The 22,193-nt window shown below is 59.5% G+C and overlaps 1 protein-coding gene across 1 annotated transcript; it reads left to right on the top strand.

The window, feature by feature from the left end:
* Window positions 1–3,128: 3,128 nt before the first annotated feature.
* On the top strand, window positions 3,129–22,149 carry TRIM28 (tripartite motif containing 28). Its single transcript, XM_058859586.1, has 18 exons — window positions 3,129–3,403; window positions 4,939–5,048; window positions 5,126–5,258; window positions 8,917–9,046; window positions 12,263–12,379; window positions 12,465–12,579; window positions 14,082–14,228; window positions 15,253–15,367; window positions 16,327–16,427; window positions 16,504–16,668; window positions 16,701–16,783; window positions 18,184–18,243; window positions 18,889–19,144; window positions 19,722–20,005; window positions 20,919–21,015; window positions 21,084–21,158; window positions 21,655–21,789; window positions 21,879–22,149. Exons 1-18 carry the CDS (start codon window positions 3,178–3,180, stop codon window positions 22,014–22,016), a joined length of 2,487 nt encoding a protein of 828 aa, XP_058715569.1. The 5' UTR covers window positions 3,129–3,177; the 3' UTR covers window positions 22,017–22,149.
* The last annotated feature ends 44 nt before the right edge of the window (window positions 22,150–22,193 follow it).

The raw sequence follows: 22,193 nt of genomic DNA on the forward strand, positions 1-22,193 counted from the left end.
CAGGGCCACCGGTGCCCAGGGTCACTCAGCCACTGGTCCCAGAGCTGCCCAGGGCTCTCCCAGTAATGTCCCCAGTAGCCACCAGTGTGGTCCCAGCGTTCCCAGTAACCCTCCGTGCTCTCCCAGTAACGCCCAGTGATCCCAGTAATTCCCAGTGATCCCAGTAACTCCCAGTGATCCCAGTAATTCCTAGTGATCCCAGTAACTCCCAGTGTTCCCAGTAACGCCCAGTGATCCCAGTAACGCCCAGTGATCCCAGTAATTCCCAGTGATCCCAGTAACGCACAGTGATCCCAGTAATTCCACATGATCCCAGTAACCCACAGTGTTCCCAGTAACCCCCAGTGATCCCAGTAACCTGCAGTGATCCCAGTAATTCCCAGTGATCCCAGTAACCCCACGTGATCCCAGTGACCCCACGTGATCCCAGTAACCTCCAGTGATCCCAGTAACCCCCAGTGATCCCAGTAATTCCCAGTGATCCCAGTAACCCCATGTGATCCCAGTAACCCACAGTGTTCCCAGTAACCCCCAGTGATCCCAGTAACCTGCAGTGATCCCAGTAATTCCCAGTGATCCCAGTAACCCCACGTGATCCCAGTGACCCCACGTGATCCCAGTAACCTCCAGTGATCCCAGTAACCCCCAGTGATCCCAGTAATTCCCAGTGATCCCAGTAACCCCACGTGATCCCAGTAATGCCCAGTAACTCCCAGTGATCCCAGTAACCCCCAGTGGTCCCAGTAATTCCCAGTGATCCCAGTAATTCCCAGTGATCTCCCAGTAACCCCCAGTGATCCCAGTAACCCCCAGTGATCCCAGTGACCCCCAGTGATCCCAGTAATTCCCAGTGATCCCAGTAAAGCCCAGTGATCCCAGTAACTCCCAGTGATCCCAGTAACCCCCAGTGATCCCAGTAATTCCCAGTGATCCCAGTTACCCCCAGTGATCCCAGTAATTCCCAGTGATCCCAGTAACGCCCAGTGATCCCAGTAACGCCCAGTGATCCCAGTAATTCCCAGTGATCCCAGTAACGCCCAGTGATCCCAGTAATTCCCAGTGATCCCAGTAACCCCCAGTGTTCCCAGTAATTCCCAGTGATCCCAGTAACCCCCAGTGATCCCAGTTACCCCCAGTGATCCCAGTAACGCCCAGTGATCCCAGTAATTCCCAGTGATCCCAGTAACGCCCAGTGATCCCAGTAACGCCCAGTGATCCCAGTAATTCCCAGTGATCCCAGTAACCCCCAGTGTTCCCAGTAATTCCCAGTGATCTCCCAGTAACCCCCAGTGATCCCAGTAACGCCCAGTGATCCCAGTAATTCCCAGTGATCCCAGTAACCCCCAGTGTTCCCAGTAATTCCCAGTGATCTCCCAGTAACCCCCAGTGATCCCAGTAACGCCCAGTGATCCCAGTAATTCCCAGTGATCCCAGTGACCCCCAGTGATCCCAGTAATTCCCAGTGATCCCAGTAACGCCCAGTGATCCCAGTAACGCCCAGTGATCCCAGTAACGCCCAGTGATCCCAGTAACCCCCAGTGGTCCCAGTAATTCCCAGTGATCCCAGTAATTCCCAGTGATCCCAGTAACGCCCAGTGGTCCCAGTAATTCCCAGTGATCCCAGTAACGCCCAGTGATCCCAGTAATTCCCAGTGATCCCAGTAACGCCCAGTGATCCCAGTAATGCCCAGTGATCCCAGTAATGCCCAGTGATCCCAGTAACGCCCAGTGATCCCAGTAATTCCCAGTGATCCCAGTAATGCCCAGTGATCCCAGTAATGCCCAGTGATCCCAGTAACGCCCAGTGATCCCAGTAATCCCACATGATCCCAGTAACCCCCAGTGATCCCAGTAACCCCCAGTGATCCCAGTAATTCCCAGTGATCTCCCAGTAACCCCCAGTGATCCCAGTAACCCCCAGTGATCCCAGTAATCCCCAGTGTTCCCAGTAACCCCCAGTGATCCCAGTAACGCCCAGTGATCCCAGTAATCCCACATGATCCCAGTAACCCCCAGTGATCCCAGTAACCCCCAGTGATCCCAGTAACCCCACGTGATCCCAGTAATTCCCAGTAACCCCCAGTGATCCCAGTAACCCCCAGTGATCCCAGTAATTCCCAGTGATCTCCCAGTAACCCCCAGTGATCCCAGTAATCCCCAGTGTTCCCAGTAACCCCCAGTGATCCCAGTAATTCCCAGTGATCCCAGTAACGCCCAGTGATCCCAGTAATTCCCAGTGGTCCCAGTAACCCCCAGTGATCCCAGTAACCCCCAGTGATCCCAGTAATCCCCAGTGATCCCAGTAACCCCCAGTGATCCCAGTAATTCCCAGTGATCCCAGTAACGCCCAGTGATCCCAGTAATCCCCAGTGTTCCCAGTAACCCCCAGTGATCCCAGTAATTCCCAGTGATCCCAGTAACCCCCAGTGATCCCAGTGATCCCAGTAATTCCCAGTGGTCCCAGTAACACCCAGTGATCCCAGTAATTCCCAGTGATCCCAGTAACCCCCAGTGATCCCAGTAATTCCCAGTGGTCCCAGTAACACCCAGTGATCCCAGTAATTCCCAGTGATCCCAGTAACGCCCAGTGATCCCAGTAATTCCCAGTGATCCCAGTAACCCCCAGTGATCCCAGTAATTCCCAGTGATCCCAGTAACCCCCAGTGATCCCAGTAATTCCCAGTGATCCCAGTAACCCCACGTGCTCCCAGTGACCCCACGTGATCCCAGTGACCCCACGTGATCCCAGTGACCCCACGTGACCTCCCAGTACTCCCAGTCCCTCCCCAGTTCCGCTCCCCATTGTTTTGCTCAGCTGTCGATCACAGCCTCGGCCCCGCCTCCTCGCAGAACGCCGATTCTGATTGGCCAGGCCGTCCAAGAAGTCCCCGCCTTCCCCATGGGATTTCGGCCGCTCATTGGTTCACCTCCCACCGTCCTGCGCGCTGATTGGCCCGTTCACGTTCGCGCGCCGGGGGGCGGATTCCCGCCATTTCTTTCCCGCCTGCTCCTCTCCTATTGCGCCAGCGCGCTGTCAATCTCCGCTAGTCCCCGCCCCTCTGCCCTTCCATTGGTTCTCCGCGCTGTCAATCTGGAATCACGGCGGTGATTGGCTGCGTGCCAGGGCGGGGGCGGGAGGAGGAGGTTGTCTGGGGTCTGAGGGGGGACGCGGCCGCCATGTCGGTGCCGCTGCCGCTGCCGCTGCCGCTGCCGGCGGCGCTCGGGGACGGCCCCGAGGCGAAGGGAGCGGAGCCGCCGGAGCCGCTGGAGCTGCTGGAGCTGTGCGGGGCCTGCCGGGAGCGGCTCAGCCCCCAGCGGGAGCCGCGGCTGCTGCCCTGCCTGCACTCCGTGTGCCGGGGCTGCCTCGGGGCCGCGCCGGGAGCCTCCGGCGGCGACGGGCAGGGTGAGGGGGAGGTGGGAGGTGGGAGCACTGGTGGTTACTGGGAACGCTGAGGAGCACTGGGAGTTCAATTTAGGGCTTTCCGGGGGATTACCGGGAGCTTTTTGGGGTTTACTGGGAATGCTGGGGGTGACTGGGATCAGTGGGTTATGGAGGGCACTGAGGGTTCCTGAGAGCTCAGGGAGGCCCCTGGAATTACTGGGATCACTGGGAATTCCTGGGTTGCTGCAGGGATTAGTGGGAGCTTGGGGAGCTCTGTGGGGAGGGGGGGACCCTTATATCCACCCCTATATCCACCCTTATATCCACCCCATAACCATCCCTATATCCACCCCTATAGCCATCCCTATATCCACTGCTTTATCCATCCCATAACCATCCCTGTATCCACCCCTATATCCACCCCTATATCCACCCCTATATCCATCCCTATATCCACCCCTATATCCATCCCTATATCCGCCCCTATAGCCGCCCCTATATCCATCCCTATATCTACCCCATAACCATCCCTATATCCACCCCTATATCCACGCCTATATCCACCCCTATATCCGCCCCTATAGCCGCCCCTATATCCATCCCTATATCCATCCCTATATCCACCCCATAACCATCCCTATATCCGCCCCTATATCCGCCCCTATATCCGCCCCTATATCCACCCCTATATCCACCCCTGTATCCATCCTTATATCCACCCCTATATCCACCCCTGTATCCACCCCTGTATCCGCCCCTATATCCACCCCTGTATCCATCTTTATATCCGCCCCTATATCCACCCCTATATCCACCCCTATATCCATCCCTATATCCACCCCTATATCCATCCCTATATCCATCCCTATATCCGCCCCTATAGCCGCCCCTATATCCATCCCTATATCTACCCCATAACCATCCCTATATCCACGCCTATATCCACCCCTATATCCACCCCTATATCCGCCCCTATAGCCGCCCCTATATCCATCCCTATATCCATCCCTATATCCACCCCATAACCATCCCTATATCCATCCCTATATCCGCCCCTATATCCGCCCCTATATCCGCCCCTATATCCACCCCTATATCCACCCCTGTATCCATCCTTATATCCACCCCTATATCCACCCCTGTATCCACCCCTGTATCCGCCCCTATATCCATCCCTGTATCCATCTTTATATCCGCCCCTATATCCACCCCTATATCCACCCCTATATCCACCCCTATATCCACTCCTATATCCACCCCTATATCCGCCCTTATATCCACCCCTATATCCACCCCTATATCCACCCCTATATCCACCCCTATATCCATTGCTATATCCACCCCAGTGACCTTCTCTGGTGTCCCATCCTGGGACTCCTTGTCACCAGCCCCGTCTCCCTCTCTGGGGAGGTTTTGGGGGCCCCAGGGACCTCTCTGAGGTGACCTCAGTGGCCCTGGGGCTCCGTTTTGGGGGTCCCGAGCCCCCACCTCAGAAAGGAGCCGGCGTTTGGTGGAGGAGGAGGGTGTGGGGTGACTTTGTCCTCTCTCTGTCTCAGTGTTTGACTGCCCCGTGTGCCACCAGCAGTGTCCCCTGGGTGACATCATGGAGAACTTCTTCCTGCAGGAGAGCGTGGCTGGGACAGCCCTGGGCCAGGGCAGCGGGCAGGTACTGCTTCATTAGTGCTAATTAGTGATTACTGGGGCAGGGGGAGGGAGGTGTCCCAGCATGTCCCTTGTCCCCAGAGCTGCACCAGCTGCGAGGACAACGCAGCAGCCACCAGCTTCTGCCTGGAGTGCGCGGAGCCGCTGTGTGACACCTGCGTGGACGCGCATCAGAGGGTCAGGTACACCCGGGACCACACCGTGCGGGCCTTGGGTGAGTCCTTGTCACCCCCCTGTCACCTCTGTCACCCCCTGTCACCCCCCTGTCACCTCCCTGTCGCCTCTGTCACCCCCTGTCACCCCCTGTCCCTGTCACCTCTACAAGGTGCTGACCCTGTCAGTGCCTCTGTCCCGTTGCCGTTCCCAGCGTCACCCCAATGTCATTCCTGTGTTCTCTCAGTGCCATCCTGGTGCCATCCTGGTGCCATTCCCAATCCTATTCCAGTTCTGTTCCTGTGCCATTCCCAGTGCCATCCCTGTGCTATTCCCAGTGCCATCCCAACACCATTCCTGTGCCATTCCCAGTGCCATCCTGGTGTCATTCCCAGCCCTATTCTGGTTCTGTTCCCATGCCATTGCCAGGGCCATTCCTGTGCCGTCCTGTGCCATTCCCAGTGCCATCCCCAGTGCCATCCCGTGCCATTCCCAGTGCCATTCCTGGTGCCATTCCTGGTACCATTCCCGGTGCCATCCCAACACCATTCCTGTGCCATTCCTGGTGCCATCCCAGTGCCATTCCTGGTGCCATCCCAGCACCATTCCTGGTACCATTCCCAGTGCCGTTTTCAGTCCCATCCCAGTTCTGTTCCTGTGACATTCCTGGTACCATTCCCAGCCCTATTCCGGTTCTGTTCCCATGCCATTGCCAGTGCCATCCCTGTGCCATCCCATGCCATTCCCAGTGCCATCCCGTGCCAATTCCAAAGCCATTCCTGGTGCCATTCCCAGTGCCATCCTGGTACCATTCCTGGTGCCATCCCAGCACCATTCCCATGCCATTCCCAATACTATCCCGGTGCCATTCCCAGTGCTATTCCCAGTGCCATTCCCAGTGCCATTCCCGACCCTATTCTGGTTCTCTTCCTGTGCCAGTCCCAGTGCCATCCCGGTTCTGTTCCGGTGCCATTCCCAGTGCCATCCTGGTTCCATTTCCAATCCTATCCCAGTTCTGTCCCTGTGCCATCCTGGTGAAATTCCAGTGCCATTCTGGTGCCATTCCCAGTGCCATCCCAACACCATTCCTGTGCCATTCCCAGTGCCATTCCCAGTGCCATTCCTGGTGCCATCCCAGCACCATTCCCAGTGCCATCCCAGCACCATTCCCAATCCTGTCCCAATTCTGTTCCGGTGCCATTCCCAGTGCCATCCCGGTTCTGTTCCGGTACCATTCTCAGTGCCATGTTCGGTCCCATCCCAGTTCTGTTCCCGTGCCATTCCTGGTACCATTCCCAGTGCCATCCTGGTTACATCCTGGTGCCATTCCAGCACCATTCCTGTGCCATTCCCAGTGCCATCCTGGTACCATTCCTGGTACCATTCCAGCACCATTCCTATGCCATTCCCAATGCTATCCCGGCGCCATTCCTGGTACCATTCCCGGTGCCATCCCAGTGCCATTCCTGTGCCATTCCCAGTGCCATTGCCAGTGGCATCCTGGTGCCATTCCATCACCATTCCTGTGCTATTCCCAGTGCCATCCCAACACCATTCCTGTGCCATTCCCAGTGCCATCCCTGTGCCATCCAGGTGCCATTCCCACTTCTGTGGGTACCGTGCCATTCCTGGTACCGTTCCTGGTGCCATTCCCTGTGCCATTCCCTGTGCCATTCCCTGTGCCATCCCAGTGCCATCCTGGTGCCATCCCAGTGCCATACTGGTGCCATTCCCAGTGCCATCCCAGTACCATTCCTGTGCCATCCCAGTGCCATCCTGGTGCCATTCCCAGCCCTATTCCGGTTCTGTTCCCATGCCATTCCCAGTGCCATTCCCAGTGCCATTCCATCACCATTCCAGTGCCATTCCCAGTGCCATTCCATCACCATTCCTGTGCCATTCCCAGTGCCATTCCATCACCATTCCTGTGCCATTCCCGTCCGTATTCCGATTCTGTTCCTGTGCCATTCCCAGTGCCATCCTGGTACCATTCCCGGTGCCATCCCAGTACCATTCCTGTGCCAGTCCCAGTGCCATCCCGGTGCCATTCCCAGTCCCATCTCGGTTCTGTTCTGTGCCATTCCCAGTGCCATCCTGATGCTATTCCCAGTGCCATTCCCATGCCATTCCCCGTGCCATCCCAGTGCCATCCCAGTTCTGTTCCGGTGCCATGGGGATGGCACCATTTTTGGTACCATCCTCATGCCATTCCTGTGCCATCCAAGCACCATTCCTGGTCCTGTGCTGGGTCCATCCCGGTTCTGTTCTCAGTCTGGTCCTGGTGTGATCCCAGCACCATTACCGGCACCATTCCTGGTGCCATCCCAGCAGCATTCCCAGCCCTATCCCAGTTCCACCTGGGACCATCCCAGTGCCATTCCTGGTGGCATTCAGGGTCCTATCCCGGTTACATCCTGGTGCCATCCCAGCACCATTCCTGGTACCATTCCCGGTGCCATCCCAGCACCATTCCCAGTGCCATTCCTGGTCCTGTTCCGGTTCCATCCTGCTGTTGTCATGATGCCATCCCAGCACCATTCCTGGTACCGTTCCTGGTTCTGTTCCAGCCCCATTCCCGGTGCCATCACCTGATCATCATTCCCAGCGTTGTTCCCATCTCATTCCCATTCCTGGTCCTGTTCCTTGTCCTGTTTCAGTTCCATCCCTGATGCTATTCCCATTCCCACCCCATTCCCATTCCCACCCCATTCCCACCTCATTCCCATTCCTGCTACATTCCCATTCCTGTCCTATTTCCATTCTCATTTTCCCATTCCCGTTCCCATTCCTGTCCCGTTTCCATTCTCATTTTCCCATTCCCACTCTCTTTTCCGTTCCCATTCCCATTTTCCCATTCCCATGTTCCCGTTCCCATATTCCCATTCCTATTTCCCCGTTCCCATTCCCATATTCCCATTCCCATTTTCCTGTTCCCATGTTTCCATTCCCATTCCTGTTCCCATATTCCCATGTGTCCATTCCTATTTTCCCATTCCCATATTCCATTCCCATATTCCATTCCCATATTCCATTCCCATTTTCCCGTTCCCATATTCCCATTCCTATTTTCCCATATTCCCGTTCCCATATTCCCGTTCCCATATTCCCGTTCCCATATTCCCATGTTCCCAAGTTCCCGTTTTCCCATTCCCATGTTCCCATTCCCACATTCCCACATTCCCGTTTCCATGTTCCCATATTCCCACATTCCTGTATTCCCACGTTCCCACATTCCCACATTCCCATGTTCCTGTATTCCCACATTCCCATCATTCCCCCATCATTCCCCCATCATTCCCCCTTCATTCCCCCATCATTCCCCCATCATTCCCCCATCATTCCCCATCATTCCCCCATCATTCCCCCATCATTCCCCATCATTCCCCCATCATTCCCCCATCATTCCCCCATCATTCCCCCATCATTCCCCATCATTCCATCATTCCCAGATCATTCCCCCATCAATCATTCCCCCATCAATCATTCCCCCATCAATCATTCCCCCATCAATCATTCCCCCATCATTCCCCCATCAATCAATCATTCCCCCATCAATCAATCAATCAATCAATCAATCAATCAATCAATCAATCAATCAATCAATCATTCCCCCATCAATCAATCAATCAATCATTCCCCCATCAATCAATCATTCCCCCATCAATCAATCATTCCCAGATCATTCCCATCATTCCCGTTATCCCGTTATTTCCCCGCAGGCGGGGCGGGGCCGCGGGCGGGGCCGGGGCCGTGCCCGGCGCACCCGGCGGAGCCGCTGTCGCTGTTCTGCAGCGCCTGCGACGCCCTCACCTGCCGCCACTGCCAGCTGGGCGCCCACCGCGACCACCCGTGAGTCCCGCCCCCTCATTTGCATGCCTAATTAGCGCTAATTAGCACGGAAAACACAGATCGGGAGGATGGGAATGGGTTTGGGCGAGGGGAAGGGTCCCTTCGAGCCACCCTTGGAATTTGGTTTAATTAATTGATTAAACTGATTGGTTACTGAAGTTGGCCTGTAGGTTAATTACTCTCGTTAATTAACTGATTTTATGAACAAAGCTCGTTAGTTGGGCGGGTGCTGAAGAGTTGAATATTAATTAGCTGAGGTTTTGTGTGAGTGGCTCAAACTGGAGAGACAGCTGATTAACACATGATAAATTAACGATGTAATTGTTTAAATTAATCAATTATTATATTTAAATCATTATTATTTAAATAAGTTATTATTAATGTTACTGTTTAATTATTTTTAATCAGCCTAAGTTGAGTTTTGATTATGATTTTGCCAAGTTTTGCTGGATTTTGTTGGTTTTGCTCTCAGACCAGTCAGACTTCTTGGGGAATCAAGGAATAATTTGATTACTTAGCTGAGTAGATATTTAGTTAGCTTGATTATCTTATTAATTAATTGTGTTACTTAATGATTAATGGTGGTAGAAGCACTTTCATTAGGTAAGATCTAACTGATTAGCGTAATTAGGAATTAAGTGACAGAATCTGTTACCTGGGTTATCTCGTTAACTAAAAACCTTTAATCCACTAACCAACTTAATTAGATGATCGAGGATTAATTAGCTTAGTAATGGTTAATGAGCTAATAAACTTAATTCTCCTTTTTTCTCCCCCTTTTCTTCCATTTTTTCCTCCCTTTTTCTGTCCCATTTTTCCCCTTTCCTTCTTTTTCTTTTTCCCCTTTTTCCTTTTCCCCTTTTTCCTTTTCCCCTTTTTCCTTTTCCCCTTTTTCCTTTTTCCCCTTTCCTTCCCTGTTTTCTCCCCATTTTTACACTTTTCCCCCAAATTTCCCCCAATTTTCCCTCTCTTTCTCCCCTTTTTTCCCCATTTTTTTCTGTTTCTCCCCCTTTTTCCCCAATTTCTCCCCATTTTTCCCCATTTCTCCTCATTTCTTTCACATTTTCCCCCACTTCTCCCTGTTTTACCCCTTTTTTCCCCATTTCTTTCCATTTTTCCTCAATTTTCCCCCCATTTCTCCCTGTTTCTCCCTATTTCTCTCCATTTGTTTCTCTCTGTTTCTGTGTTCCCCCTATTTTTCCCTTTTTTTTTCCTGTTTCTCACTGATTTTCCCATTTCCCCCCATTTCCCCCTTTCTTCTCCATTTCCCCCCACATTTCCCCCCACATTTTTCCCCATTTCCCCCCCACGTCCCCCCATTTCCCATTTCCCCCCATTTCTCCACATTTCCCCTCGATTTCCCCATTTTATCCCATAATTCACCCATTTCCCCCCATTTTTTCCCATTTCCCCCATTTCCCATTTACCCCATTTCCCCCATTTTTCCCCATTTCCCCCATTTTCCCCATTTCCCCCCACATTTCCCCCCATTTTTCCCCATTTCCCCCCATTTTTCCCCATTTCCCATTTCCCCCCATTTTTCCCCATTTCCCCCAATTTCCCTCATTTTTCCCCATTTCCCCCCCATTTCCCATTTCCCCCCCATTTTTCCCCGTTTCCCATTTTTCCCCATTCCCCCCTTTTTTCCCCATTTCCCCCAATTTCCCCCATTTCCCCCCATATTTCCCCATTTCCCCCCATTTTTCCCCATTTTCCCACATTTCCTCACATTTTCCCCCCACATTTTCCCCCCACATTTCCCCATTTTTCTCCATTTCCCCCCATTTCCCCCCCATTTTTCCCTGTTTTCCGTTTCCCATTTTCCCCATTTCCCCCATTTTTCCCCATTCCCCCCCATTTCCCCACATTTCTCCCCCCATTTCCCCCCACTTTTCCCCATTTCCCCCATATTTCCCCATTTTACCCCATATTTCCCCCCACATTTTCTCCACATTCCCCCCCACATTTCCCCATTTTCCCTCAATTTCCCCCACATTTCCCCCCCATTTCCCCCATTTTTCTCCATTTCCCCCCATTTCTCCCCATTTTTCCCCATTTCCCATTTCCCCATTTCCCCCCCATTTCCCCCCATTTTTCCCCCCACATTTCCCCATTTCCCCCCCATTTCCCCCCATTTCCCCCCATTTTTCCCCCCACATTTCCCCATTTCCCCCCATTTTTCCCCATTTCCCATTTCCCCCCATTTTTCCCCATTTCCCATTTCCCCCCCATTTTTCCCCATTTCCCCCATATTCCCCACACATTTCCCCATTTCCCCCCACATTTCCCCATTTCCCCCCATTTCCTCATTTCCCCCCATTTCCCCCCACATTTCCCCCACATTTCCCCATTTCCCCCCATTTTCCCCATTTCCCCCCATTTCCCCCCACATTTCCCCCACATTTCCCCACACATTTCCTCCACATTTCCCCCCAATTTCCCCCCACATTTTCCCCCATTTCCCCCCCACGTTTCCCATTTCCCCCCACATTTTCCCCCATTTCCCCCCCACATTTCCCATTTCCCCCCACATTTCCCCATTTCCCCCCATTTCCTCATTTCCCCCATTTCCCCCCACATTTCCCCCATTTTTCCCCATTTCCCCCCACATTTCCCCATTTCCCATTTTCCCCATTTCCCCCCATTTTTCCCCATTTCCCCCCACATTTCCCCCATTTTCCCCATTTCCCCCCACATTTCCCCATTTCCCCCCATTTCCTCATTTCCCCCCATTTCCCCATTTCCCCCACATTTTCCCATTTTCCCCATTTCCCCCCATTTTCCCCATTTCCCCCCATTTCCCCCCACATTTCCCCCACATTTCCCCACACATTTCCTCCACATTTCCCCCAATTTCCCCCAATTCCCCCCACATTTCCCCCCACATTTCCCCCCCCATTTCCCCATTTCCCCCAATTTCCCCCCACATTTTCCCCCATTTCCCCCCCACATTTCCCATTTCCCCCCACATTTTCCCCCATTTCCCCCCCCACATTTCCCCATTTCCCCATTTCCCCCCATTCCCCATTTCCCCCCACATTTCCCATATTCCCCATTTCCCCCCACATTTCCCCATTTCCCCCCATTTTTCCCCATTTCCCCCCATTTTTCCCCATTTCCCCCCACATTTCCCCATTTCCCATATTCCCCATTTCCCCCCATTTTCCCCATTTCCCCCCATTTTCCCCATTTCCCCCCATTTTTCCCATTTCCCAGCTCCCAGCTCCTGGAGGACGCCGTCCGGCAGCAGCGCTCGGTGCTGGCCGCGCTGGTGCAGCGCCTGGGGAACAAACACGCCGTGCTGCAGCGCTCCACCAGGGAGCTGCGTGGTTTGTGGGTGTCCCTCGTGTGTCCCTCGTGTGTCCCCTGTGTGTCCCCCCCGGTGTCCCCGGTGTCCCCTGACCGCCGTGTCCGGCAGTATCCGGCGGGTGACGGACGTGCAGCAGCGCGTGCAGGTGGAGGTGAAGATGGCCATCCTGCAGATCATGAAGGAGCTCAACAAGCGCGGCAAGGTGCTGGTCAGCGACGCCCAGGTGAGCGCCGTGTCCCCCACGTGTCCCCAACGTGTGGCACCGGGTGTCCCCCTGGGTGTGTGTCCCCGGGTGTGTCCCCACGTGTCCCCAACGTGTGGCACCGGGTGTCCCCCTGGGTCTGTGTCCCTGGGTGTGTCCCCACGTGTCCCCAACGTGTGGCACCGGGTGTCCCCCTGGGTCTGTGTCCCCGGGTGTGTCCCCACGTGTCCCCAACGTGTGGCACCGGGTGTCCCCCTGGGTGTGTGTCCCCGGGTGTGTCCCCACGTGTCCCCAACGTGTGGCACCGGGTGTCCCCCTGGGTGTGTGTCCCTGGGTGTGTCCCCACATGTCCCCAACGTGTGGCACCGGGTGTCCCCCTGGGTCTGTGTCCCCGGGTGTGTCCCCCACGTGTCCCCAACGTGTGGCACCGGGTGTCTCCCTGGGTGTGTGTCCCTGGGTGTGTCCCTCTGTGTGTGTCCCTGTGTGTGTCCCCGTGTCCCCCCCCACATGTGGCACCGGGTGTCACCCTGTGTTTGTGTCCCCGGGTGTGTCCCCACGTGTCCCCAACGTGTGGCACCGGGTGTCCCCCTGGGTGTGTGTCCCCACGTGTCCCCAACGTGTGGCACCAGGTGTCCCCCTGTGTTTGTGTCCCCGGGTGTGTCCCCACGTGTCCCCAGCGTGTGGCACCAGGTGTCCCCCTGTGTTTGTGTCCCCGGGTGTGTCCCCACGTGTCCCCCACGCGTGGCACCGGATGTCCCCCTGTGTGTGTCCCCATATCCCTGTGTGTGTCCCCACGTGTGTCCCTGTGTGTCCCCCTGTGTGTGTGTTCCCATGTCCCTGCGTGTCCCTGTGTGTCCCCCTCTGTGTCCCCGTGTGTGTCCCCCTGTGTGTCCCCGTGTGTGTCTCCATGTCCCCGTGTGTGTCCCCCTGCGTGTGTCCCTGTGTGCATCCCTGTGTCCCCGTGTGTGTGTCCCTGTGTGTGTCCCCATATCCCCGTGTGTGTCCCCGTGTGTGTCCCCCTGTGTGTCCCCGTGTGTGTCCCCATATCCCTGTGTGTGTCCTTGTGTGTGTCCCCATGTCCCTGTGTGTGTCTCTGTGTGCGTCCCCCTGTGTGTCCCCCGTGTCCCTGTGTGTGTCCCCCTGTGTGTCCCCCTGTGTGTGTCCCTGTCCCTGTGTGTGTCCCCCTGTGTGTCTGTCCCGGTGTCCCCGTGTGTGTCCCTGCGTGTGTGTCCCTGTGTGTGTCCCCATGTCCCTGTGTGTCCCCCTGTGTGTCCCCCTGTGTGTCGCTGTGTGTGTCCCCATGGTGTGGTGACACTGCTGTCCCCACAGCGGGTGACAGAGGGGCAGCAGGAGCGGCTCCAGCGGCAGCACCGCGCCCTGAGCCGGGCGCAGCGGCAGCAGGAGCACGTCCTGCGCTTCACAGCGTGGTGACAGTGCTGTCCCCGTGTGTGTCCCCCTGTGTGTGTCCCTGTGTGTGTCGCTGTGTGTGTCCCCATGGTGTGGTGACACTGCTGTCCCCACAGCGGGTGACAGAGGGGCAGCAGGAGCGGCTGCAGCGGCAGCACCGCGCCCTGAGCCGGGCGCAGCGGCAGCAGGAGCACGTCCTGCGCTTCGCGGCGCGCGCCCTCGACGGCCCCCATGGCACCGCCCTGCTGCTCTCCAGGAGGCTGGTAAGGGGCTGTGACACCCCAAAAACCCCCCCGGGCCCCCAAACGGCTCCTCCCGCAGCGGGTGGCACCTGGGGACACTTGGGGACACTTGGGGACAGCTGTGTCCCCCTGTCACCAGGACTCTCAGAGTGAAGCCATCCCCAGGCTGTACTGGGCAGCCAGGACCCCCTGGAACCCCCCAAATTTCCCTCAGAGCCCCCCCAAACTGGCACCTGGGGCAGGAGGACCCCCAGGAGTGGCACTTGGGGACATTTGGGGACAGCTGTGTCCCTTGTCACCAGGACCCTGGCTCTCAGAGTGAAGCCATCTCCAGGCTGTGCTGGGCAGCTGGACCCCCTGGAACCCCCCAAATTCCCCTCAGAGCCCCCCCAGAGCCCCCCCAAACCAGCCCCTCGGGCAGGAGGACCCCCAAGAGTGGTACTTGGGGACACTTGGGGACAGCTGTGTCCCTTGTCACCTGGACCCTGGCTCTCAGAGTGAAGCCACCCCTGGGCTGTACTGGGCAGCCGGGACCCCCTGGAACCCCCCAAATTCCCCTCAGAGCCCCCCCAAACCAGCCCCTTGGGCTGGAGGACCCCCAGGAGTGGCACCTGGGGACACCTCGGGCAGGAGGACCCCCAGGAGTGGCACTTGGGGACACCTGGGGACAGCGGTGTCCCTTGTCACCCGGACTCTATGCTCTTGGGGTGAAGCCACCCCTGGGCTGTGCCTCGTGTCACCTGGGGTCCGGTGTCCCCCCGTGTCACCTGCTCTGGGGGTCAGGGGGTCACAGGACAGTCCCCAAGGGATGGTTTGTCCCCAGGTGTCCCCCGTGTCCCCTGCTGCCACTTCACCGCTGTCCCACGCTGCTGTGGGCAGGGGTTGTCCACGGCAGGTCCCCTCAGAGCCCCCGAGAGGTGACAGGTGCCACCAGGCTGCCACACCCCGTCCTCCCCTGGGTTGTGACGCCGTCCCTGGGGTGCTGTCCCCACCACGCTGTGGCAGCCCCCGGGCAGTGTCCCCTGCGGTGTCCCCTCTGTCCCAGATCCACTCGCAGCTGCTGCGGCTGCTCCGGGTGGTGGTGGAGCCCCCGGAGCCACAGGGGGACATGAAATTCCAGTGGAACCCGCAGGCCTGGACCAAGAGCGCCGAGAGCTTCGGTGAGGGGACACCGCGGGGGGACACTGCAGGGGACACTGCAGGGGACACCGTGGGGGACAGCAGAGGGGACACTGCGGGGGACACTGCAGGGGACAGCAGAGGGGGCACCACGGGGGACAGCAGAGGGGACACTGCAGGGGACAGCAGAGGGGACACTGCAGGGGACAGCAGAGGGGACACCGCGGGGGGACACTGCAGGGGACACCGTGGGGGACAGCAGAGGGGGCACCACGGGGGACACTGCAGGGGACAGCAGGGACAGCAGGGACAGGAGTGTCGTGTGACAAGAGACAGGGGGACATGGGGTGATAAAGGGCAGAAGGGGGGTGACAAGGGTCAGGGGGTGACAAGGGGTTCCCAGGGTGAGGGGTGACAAGGGGACGGGATGTCCCAGGGTGAGGGGTTACAAGGGACAGGAGGTCCCAGGGAGGGGTGACAAGGGACAGGGGGTGACAAGGGACAGGAGGTCCCAGGGTGGGGGGTGACAGGGGGTCCCAGGGAAGGGGTGACAGGGGACAGGGGGTCCCAGGGTGGGGGGTGACAAGGGGTCCCAGGGAAGGGGTGACAAGGGACAGGGGGTCCCAGAGAGGGGTGACAAAGGACAGGAGGTCCCAGGGAAGGGGTGACAAGGGACAGGAGGTCCCAGGGAAGGGGTGACAAGGGACAGGGGGTGCCAGGGAAGGGGTGACAAGGGACAGGGGGGTGCCAGGGAAGGGGTGACAAGGGACAGGGGGTCCCAGGGAAGGGTGACAAGGGACAGGAGGTCCCAGGGAAGGGGTGACAAGGGACAGGGGGTCCCAGGGTGGGGGGTGACAGGGGGTCCCAGGGAAGGGGTGACAAGGGACAGGGGGTGCCAGGGAAGGGGTGACAAGGGACAGGGGGTGCCAGGGAAGGGGTGACAGGGCACCAGGGGTGTCAGGGGACCCCAGAGCCACCCTGACCCCCCTCTTCCCCCCAGGCACCATCATTTCGGAGCATCCCCTCCCCCCCTCGCTGAGCCCCCCCCCCTCGCTGAGCCCCCCTGCTGCCAGCCCCCAGGACCCCTCCCCTGCCTTGCAGGTACCTCGAGGGGACATTTCCCGGGGTCCCCCCCTCCCTGGGACCCCCCTGGTGACATTCCCCTGATGTCCTGCAGGGCCACCCCCAGGCCACGGTGGTCAGTGGGGGACAGGTGACCCCTGAGCTGCTCCTGCAGGAGCAGGAGCCCCCCTGGGCCCCCCTGTGTGGGGCTGAGGGGCTGGAGTGTCCCCCCCAGCTGTCCCCCCCCTCACCTGGACCTGCAGCTGGCCGAGACCCCCGAGCTGGGTGAGTTCTGGGGGGGGACACAGGGAGGGGGGACACGGCGGGACACCCCTGACACGGCGTTTGTCACCAGCCGCCAGCCCCTCTGAGAACGCCGACACCGGAGTGAAGAGGTGAGTGACAGGAGGTCCCTTGTCCCCCTTTTGTCACCCTCTGTCCTGCTCCGTTCTGTCCCTTGTCACCTTTCCATCCTGGTGTCCTTCCTGTGCTGGTCACTCCGTGTCCTGGCCCACGCTGTCCCCTGTCAGCCTTCCCTCTCTGGGACCTCCTGTCCCCTGTCACCCCTCTCTGGGACCTCCTGTCCCCTGTCACCCCTCACCCTGGGACATCCTGTCCCTTGTCACCCCTTCCCTGGGACCCCCTGTCCCTTGTCACCCCTTCCCTGGGACCTCCTGTCCTCTGTCACCCCTTCCCTGGGACCCCCTGTCCCTTGTCACCCCTCTCTGGGACATCCTGTCCCTTGTCACCCCTTCCCTGGGACCTCCTGTCCCTTGTCAACCCTCACCCTGGGACATCCTGTCCCTTGTCACCCATCTCTGGGACATCCTGTCCCCTGTCACCCTTCCCTGGGAGCCCCTGTCCCTTGTCACCCCTCTCTGGGACCTCCTGTCCCTTGTCACCCCTCACCCTGGGACATCCTGTCCCTTGTCACCCCTTCCCTGGGAGCCCCTGTCCCTTGTCACCCTTCCCTGGGACCTCCTGTCCTCTGTCACCCCTTCCCTGGGACCCCCTGTCCCTTGTCACCCCTCTCTGGGACATCCTGTCCCTTGTCACCCCTCTCTGGGACCTCCTGTCCCCTGTCACCCCTCACCCTGGGACATCCTGTCCCTTGTCACCCCTTCCCTGGGACCCCCTGTCCCTTGTCACCCCTTCCCTGGGACCCCCTGTCCCTTGTCACCCCTCTCTGGGACATCCTGTCCCCTGTCACCCCTTCCCTGGGACCTCCTGTCCCTTGTCACCCCTCACCCTGGGACCTCCTGTCCCTTGTCACCCCTCTCTGGGACATCCTGTCCCTTGTCACCCCTCTCTGGGACATCCTGTCCCTTGTCACCCCTCACCCTGGGACCCCCTGTCCCCTGTCACCCTTCCCTGGGACCCCCTGTCCCTTGTCACCCCTCTCTGGGACCTCCTGTCCCTTGTCACCCTTCCCTGGGACCCCCTGTCCCTTGTCACCCCTCACCCTGGGACCCCCTGTCCCCTGTCACCCTTCCCTGGGAGCCCCTGTCCCTTGTCACCCCTCTCTGGGACCTCCTGTCCCTTGTCACCCTTCCCTGGGAGCCCCTGTCCCTTGTCACCCCTCTCTGGGACATCCTGTCCCTTGTCACCCCTCACCCTGGTGACAAGGCCCAGGAAAGCTGTCCCTTGTCACCTCCCCTGGACCCTCCGTCCTTTGTCACCCCCAGCCTGCTCCCTGCTGTCCTTTGTCACCTCTTGTCCTGTCCCTTGTCACAAGGGTGACATTTGGGTGTCCCCTCCTGGCTGCCCTGACACTGCCCCCCCTCCCCTTATCCAGGACAAAACCCGGGAGTTCTCCCAGGGAGGAGAAGTTCGTTAAGAAGCTGCTCATTAAGCGGTAATTAGAGGATGGGGGAGGGGAAGACGGACCTCTGGGACCCCTCTGTCCTTCGTCATCTCTGTCCAGGGCCACCTGCAGCCCCTCCCGTCCTGTCCCTTCCGCAAGGTCCCTTGGCCAGGACATCCCTGTCCCCTGTTCCTGGGGTCCCCCTGTGCCAGGGGTCAGTCAGGACCCCCCAGCCCTGTCCCCAACACTCCTGAGCCTTGTCACTGTCCCTGTCCCCTCCCTGTCCCAAACACTCCTGATCTTTGTCACTGTCCCTGTCCCCAACACTCCTCATCCTTGTCACTGTCCCTGGGTTCTCCTGTCCCCAACACTCCTGATCTTTGTCACTGTCCCTGTCCCCAACACTCCTGAGCCTTGTCACTGTCCCTGTCCCCAACACTCCTGAGCCTTGTCACTGTCCCTGTCCCTTCCCTGTCCCCAACACTCCCAAGCCTTGTCCCTGTCCCTGTCCCCAACCCTCCTGACCCTTGTCACTGTCCCTGTCCCCTCCCTGTCCCCAACCCTCCTGACCCTTGTCACTGTCCCTGAGGTCCCTCATCCCAAAGTTCCCAGGGCCTCCCAGCACCCCGAACTCCTTGGATCTCTCTCCTGGAGGTTTGGGGGTTCCCCCCAGCCCCGACCCTGCTGTCCCCGCAGGAGGGGCCCCCCCGGGGCCCAGGGCAGCCCCCGGCTCCCCAAGGTGCCGCGGGTGAGCCTGGAGCGCCTGGAGCTGGACTTGGAGCTGGACCCGGCGCAGCCGCCCGTGTTCCGCATCTTCCCGGGGCCCTCGGCCGAGGAGTTCAGCGTCATCGTCATCGAGCAGGGGACAGCAGGGACAGCAGAGACAGCAGAGACAGAGGGGACAGCGGGGACAGCGACGATGGCGCAGCCACACGGAGCCCTCCCTGTCAAGGTGAGTGAACCCCGTGTCCCCCTCCAGGTTTCCTGTCCTACTCCCATCCAAGTGAGTGTTCTGTGTCCCTCTCCCTGTCCCCGTGTTCCCCTCCACTGTCCCCTTTGTCCCCATCCAGGTGAGTGTCCCCGGTGTCCCTCCCTGTCTCCTTTGTCCCCATCCAGGTGGGTGTCCCCAGTGTCCCTCCCCGTCCCCTTTGTCCCCATCCAGGTGAGTGTCCCCAGTCTCTGTCCCATCTCCTTTCCCATCCAGGTGAGTGTCCCCAGTGTCCCTCCCTGTCCCCTTTGTCCCCCTCCAGTGTCCCCTGTCCCCCTCCAGTGTTCTATGTACCCCCTCTCCATCCAGGTGAGTGTCCCCTGTGTCCTTCCCCATCCACTTTGTCCCCATCCAGGTGAGTGTCCCCTGTCCCCCTCCAGTGTCCCCTGTCCCCCTCCAGTGTCCCCTGTACCCCCTCTCCATCCAGGTGAGTGTCCTCCCCACCCCTTGTGTGTCCCTCCCCATCCAGGTGAGCTCCCCACGTTCTCCTCCCTTGTCAAGGTGAGGGTCCCCCCTCCCTTACGGTGTCCCCCCCACACAGGAGGAGCAGCAGGAGTCGCCCATTGGGGACACCGGGGACACCAAACCCGTGGGGCTGCTTCCCCCTCCCCCACAGGAGCTGGGCCCCGTTCCGGGCTCCTCCCCTGGCCCGGGGCTCCCGGTGGTCCCGGCGGGGCTCCCGGGGGTCCCGGCGGGGCTCCCGGGGGTCCCGGCGGTCTCGTGCTGCCGCGTGTGCGGCCAGGCCGGGGCCGTGGTGATGTGTGACCGCTGCCAGCGCTGCTTCCACCTGCACTGCCACCTGCCCGCCCTGCAGGACGTGCCCAGGTACAGGATCCGCCGGGATCTGCTGCCCCTCAGCGCCTCCCTGGGCCCTGGGATCCACTGCCCTGTGTCACCTCCCTGGGCCCTGGGATCCACTGCCCTGTGTCACCTCCCTGGGACCTGGGATCCACTGCCCTGTGTCACCTCCCTGGGCCCTGGGATCCACTCGTGTCACCTCCCTGGGACCTGGGATCCACTGCCCTGTGTCACCTCCCTGGGCCCTGGGATCCACTGCCCCGTGTCACCTCCCTGGGACCTGGGATCCACTGCCCCGTGTCACCTCCCTGGGCCCTGGGATCCACTGCCCTGTGTCACCTCCCTGGGCCCTGGGATCCACTGCCCTGTGTCACCTCCCTGGGCCCTGGGATCCACTGCCCCGTGTCACCTCCCTGAGTCCCCCAGGATCCACTGTCCCGTGTCACCCCTCTGAGTCCCACGATGCCCATGGGATCCACTGCCCCATGTCACCCCCGAGTCCCCCAGGATCCACTGCCCCGTGTCACCTCCCTGGGACCTGGGACCCACTGCCCTATGTCACCCCCCTGAGTCCCACGATGTCCATGGGATCCACAGCCACTTGTCACCTCCCTGGGACCTGGGATCTGCTGTCCCCAGGTGCCAATCCCATGGGATCCCATTCTTGATCCCATTCCTCATCCCTGGATCCCAGACCTCTGGGTGTCTTGGGGCGCTGATCCCATGGGATCCCCTTCCCGATCCAATAGGAATCCCATTCCCAATCCCATTCCTGATCCCTGGATCCCAGACCTCTGGGTGTCTCCAGGTGCTGATCCCATGGGATCCCCTTCCCGATCCCATGGGATCCCATTCCCAATCCCATCCCTGATCCCTGGATCCCAGACCTCTGGGTGTCTCCGGGCGCCGATCCCATGGGATCCCCTTCCCGATCCCGCAGCCCCGAATGGACGTGTTTGCTGTGCCAGGAGCTGCCCCCGCCCAGCCCAGAGGCAGAGCAGGGCCCTCCCCACAAGCTGAGCCCCCAGGACCAGCAGGTGAGAGCGGGGCGGTCCCGGGGGGATCCGGCGGCTCCCACCGGGATCTCAGGATCCCAATCCCGCAGAGGTGCGAGTTCGTCCTGCTGGAGCTGCTGTGCCACGAGCCCTGCCGGCCCCTGCAGCGCCTCTCCAGCTCATTGGTGAGCCTGGCGGGATCGGGGGGCTGTGGGATCCGCTGCCCTCGGGATCCCCCTGACCCCGCTCCCCATCCTGGGATCGGGGCCGTGGGATCCGCTGCCCTCGGGATCCCCCTGACCCCGCTCCCCATCCCGGGATCGGGGCCGTGGGATCCGCTGCCCTCGGGATCCCCCTGACCCCAATCCCCATCCCGGGATCAGGGCCGTGGGATCCGCTGCCCTCGGGATCCCGACCCCGCTCCCCATCCCGGGATCGGGGCCGTGGGATCCGCTGCCCTCGGGATCCCCCTGACCCCAATCCCCATCCCGGGATCGGGGGGCCGTGGGATCCGCTGCCCTCGGGATTTCCCTGACCCCAATCCCCATCCCGGGATCGGGGGGCCGTGGGATCCGCTGCCCTCGGGATCCCCCTGACCCCAATCCCCATCCCGGGATCGGGGCCGTGGGATCCGCTGCCCTCGGGATCCCCCTGACCCCGATCCCCGCCCTGACCCCGCAGGACGGCCGCGACGCCATCGACCTGACGCTGATGCGGGCGCGGCTGCAGGAGAAGCTGAGCCCGCACTACCGCAGCCCCGAGGAGTTTGCCCGCGACGGCTGGCAACTGCTGCGGCAGTTCCACCGCCTCACCGAGGTCTGGGAACCCCCTGGAAGGGGCTGGGGTGGTCCCTGGGGAGAGGAGGGGGTTCCAGCCCCTCTGGAATTCCCGGTTTTCCCCCCCAGGACAAGGCAGATGTCCAGTCCATCCTGGGGCTGCAGCGTTTCCTCGAGAGCCGCCTGAGCGCCGTTTTCGGGGACGAGAAATTCTCGCGGCTCCTGGTGGATCCCGAGGATCCGCTGGAGCTGTCTCCAGGCTCCTGATCCCCCCCTCCTGGGGGGCTGAAACCCCTTCCAGGACCTCGGTTTCCCCCACCTCCCTCTCATGGTTCCGGTTCCCTCCCGGGTCCTGCCCCAGGACCTTCCAGGACCTGGGGATGTCCCTGAGCCCCGTTACCGCGGGGTCACTCAGAAAAATAAAGCCGCGCCTCGGCCTCCTGG

The sequence above is a fragment of the Poecile atricapillus genome, chromosome 30 (genome assembly GCF_030490865.1).
Source record: "Poecile atricapillus isolate bPoeAtr1 chromosome 30, bPoeAtr1.hap1, whole genome shotgun sequence".
Classification (NCBI taxonomy): Eukaryota; Metazoa; Chordata; class Aves; order Passeriformes; family Paridae; genus Poecile; species Poecile atricapillus.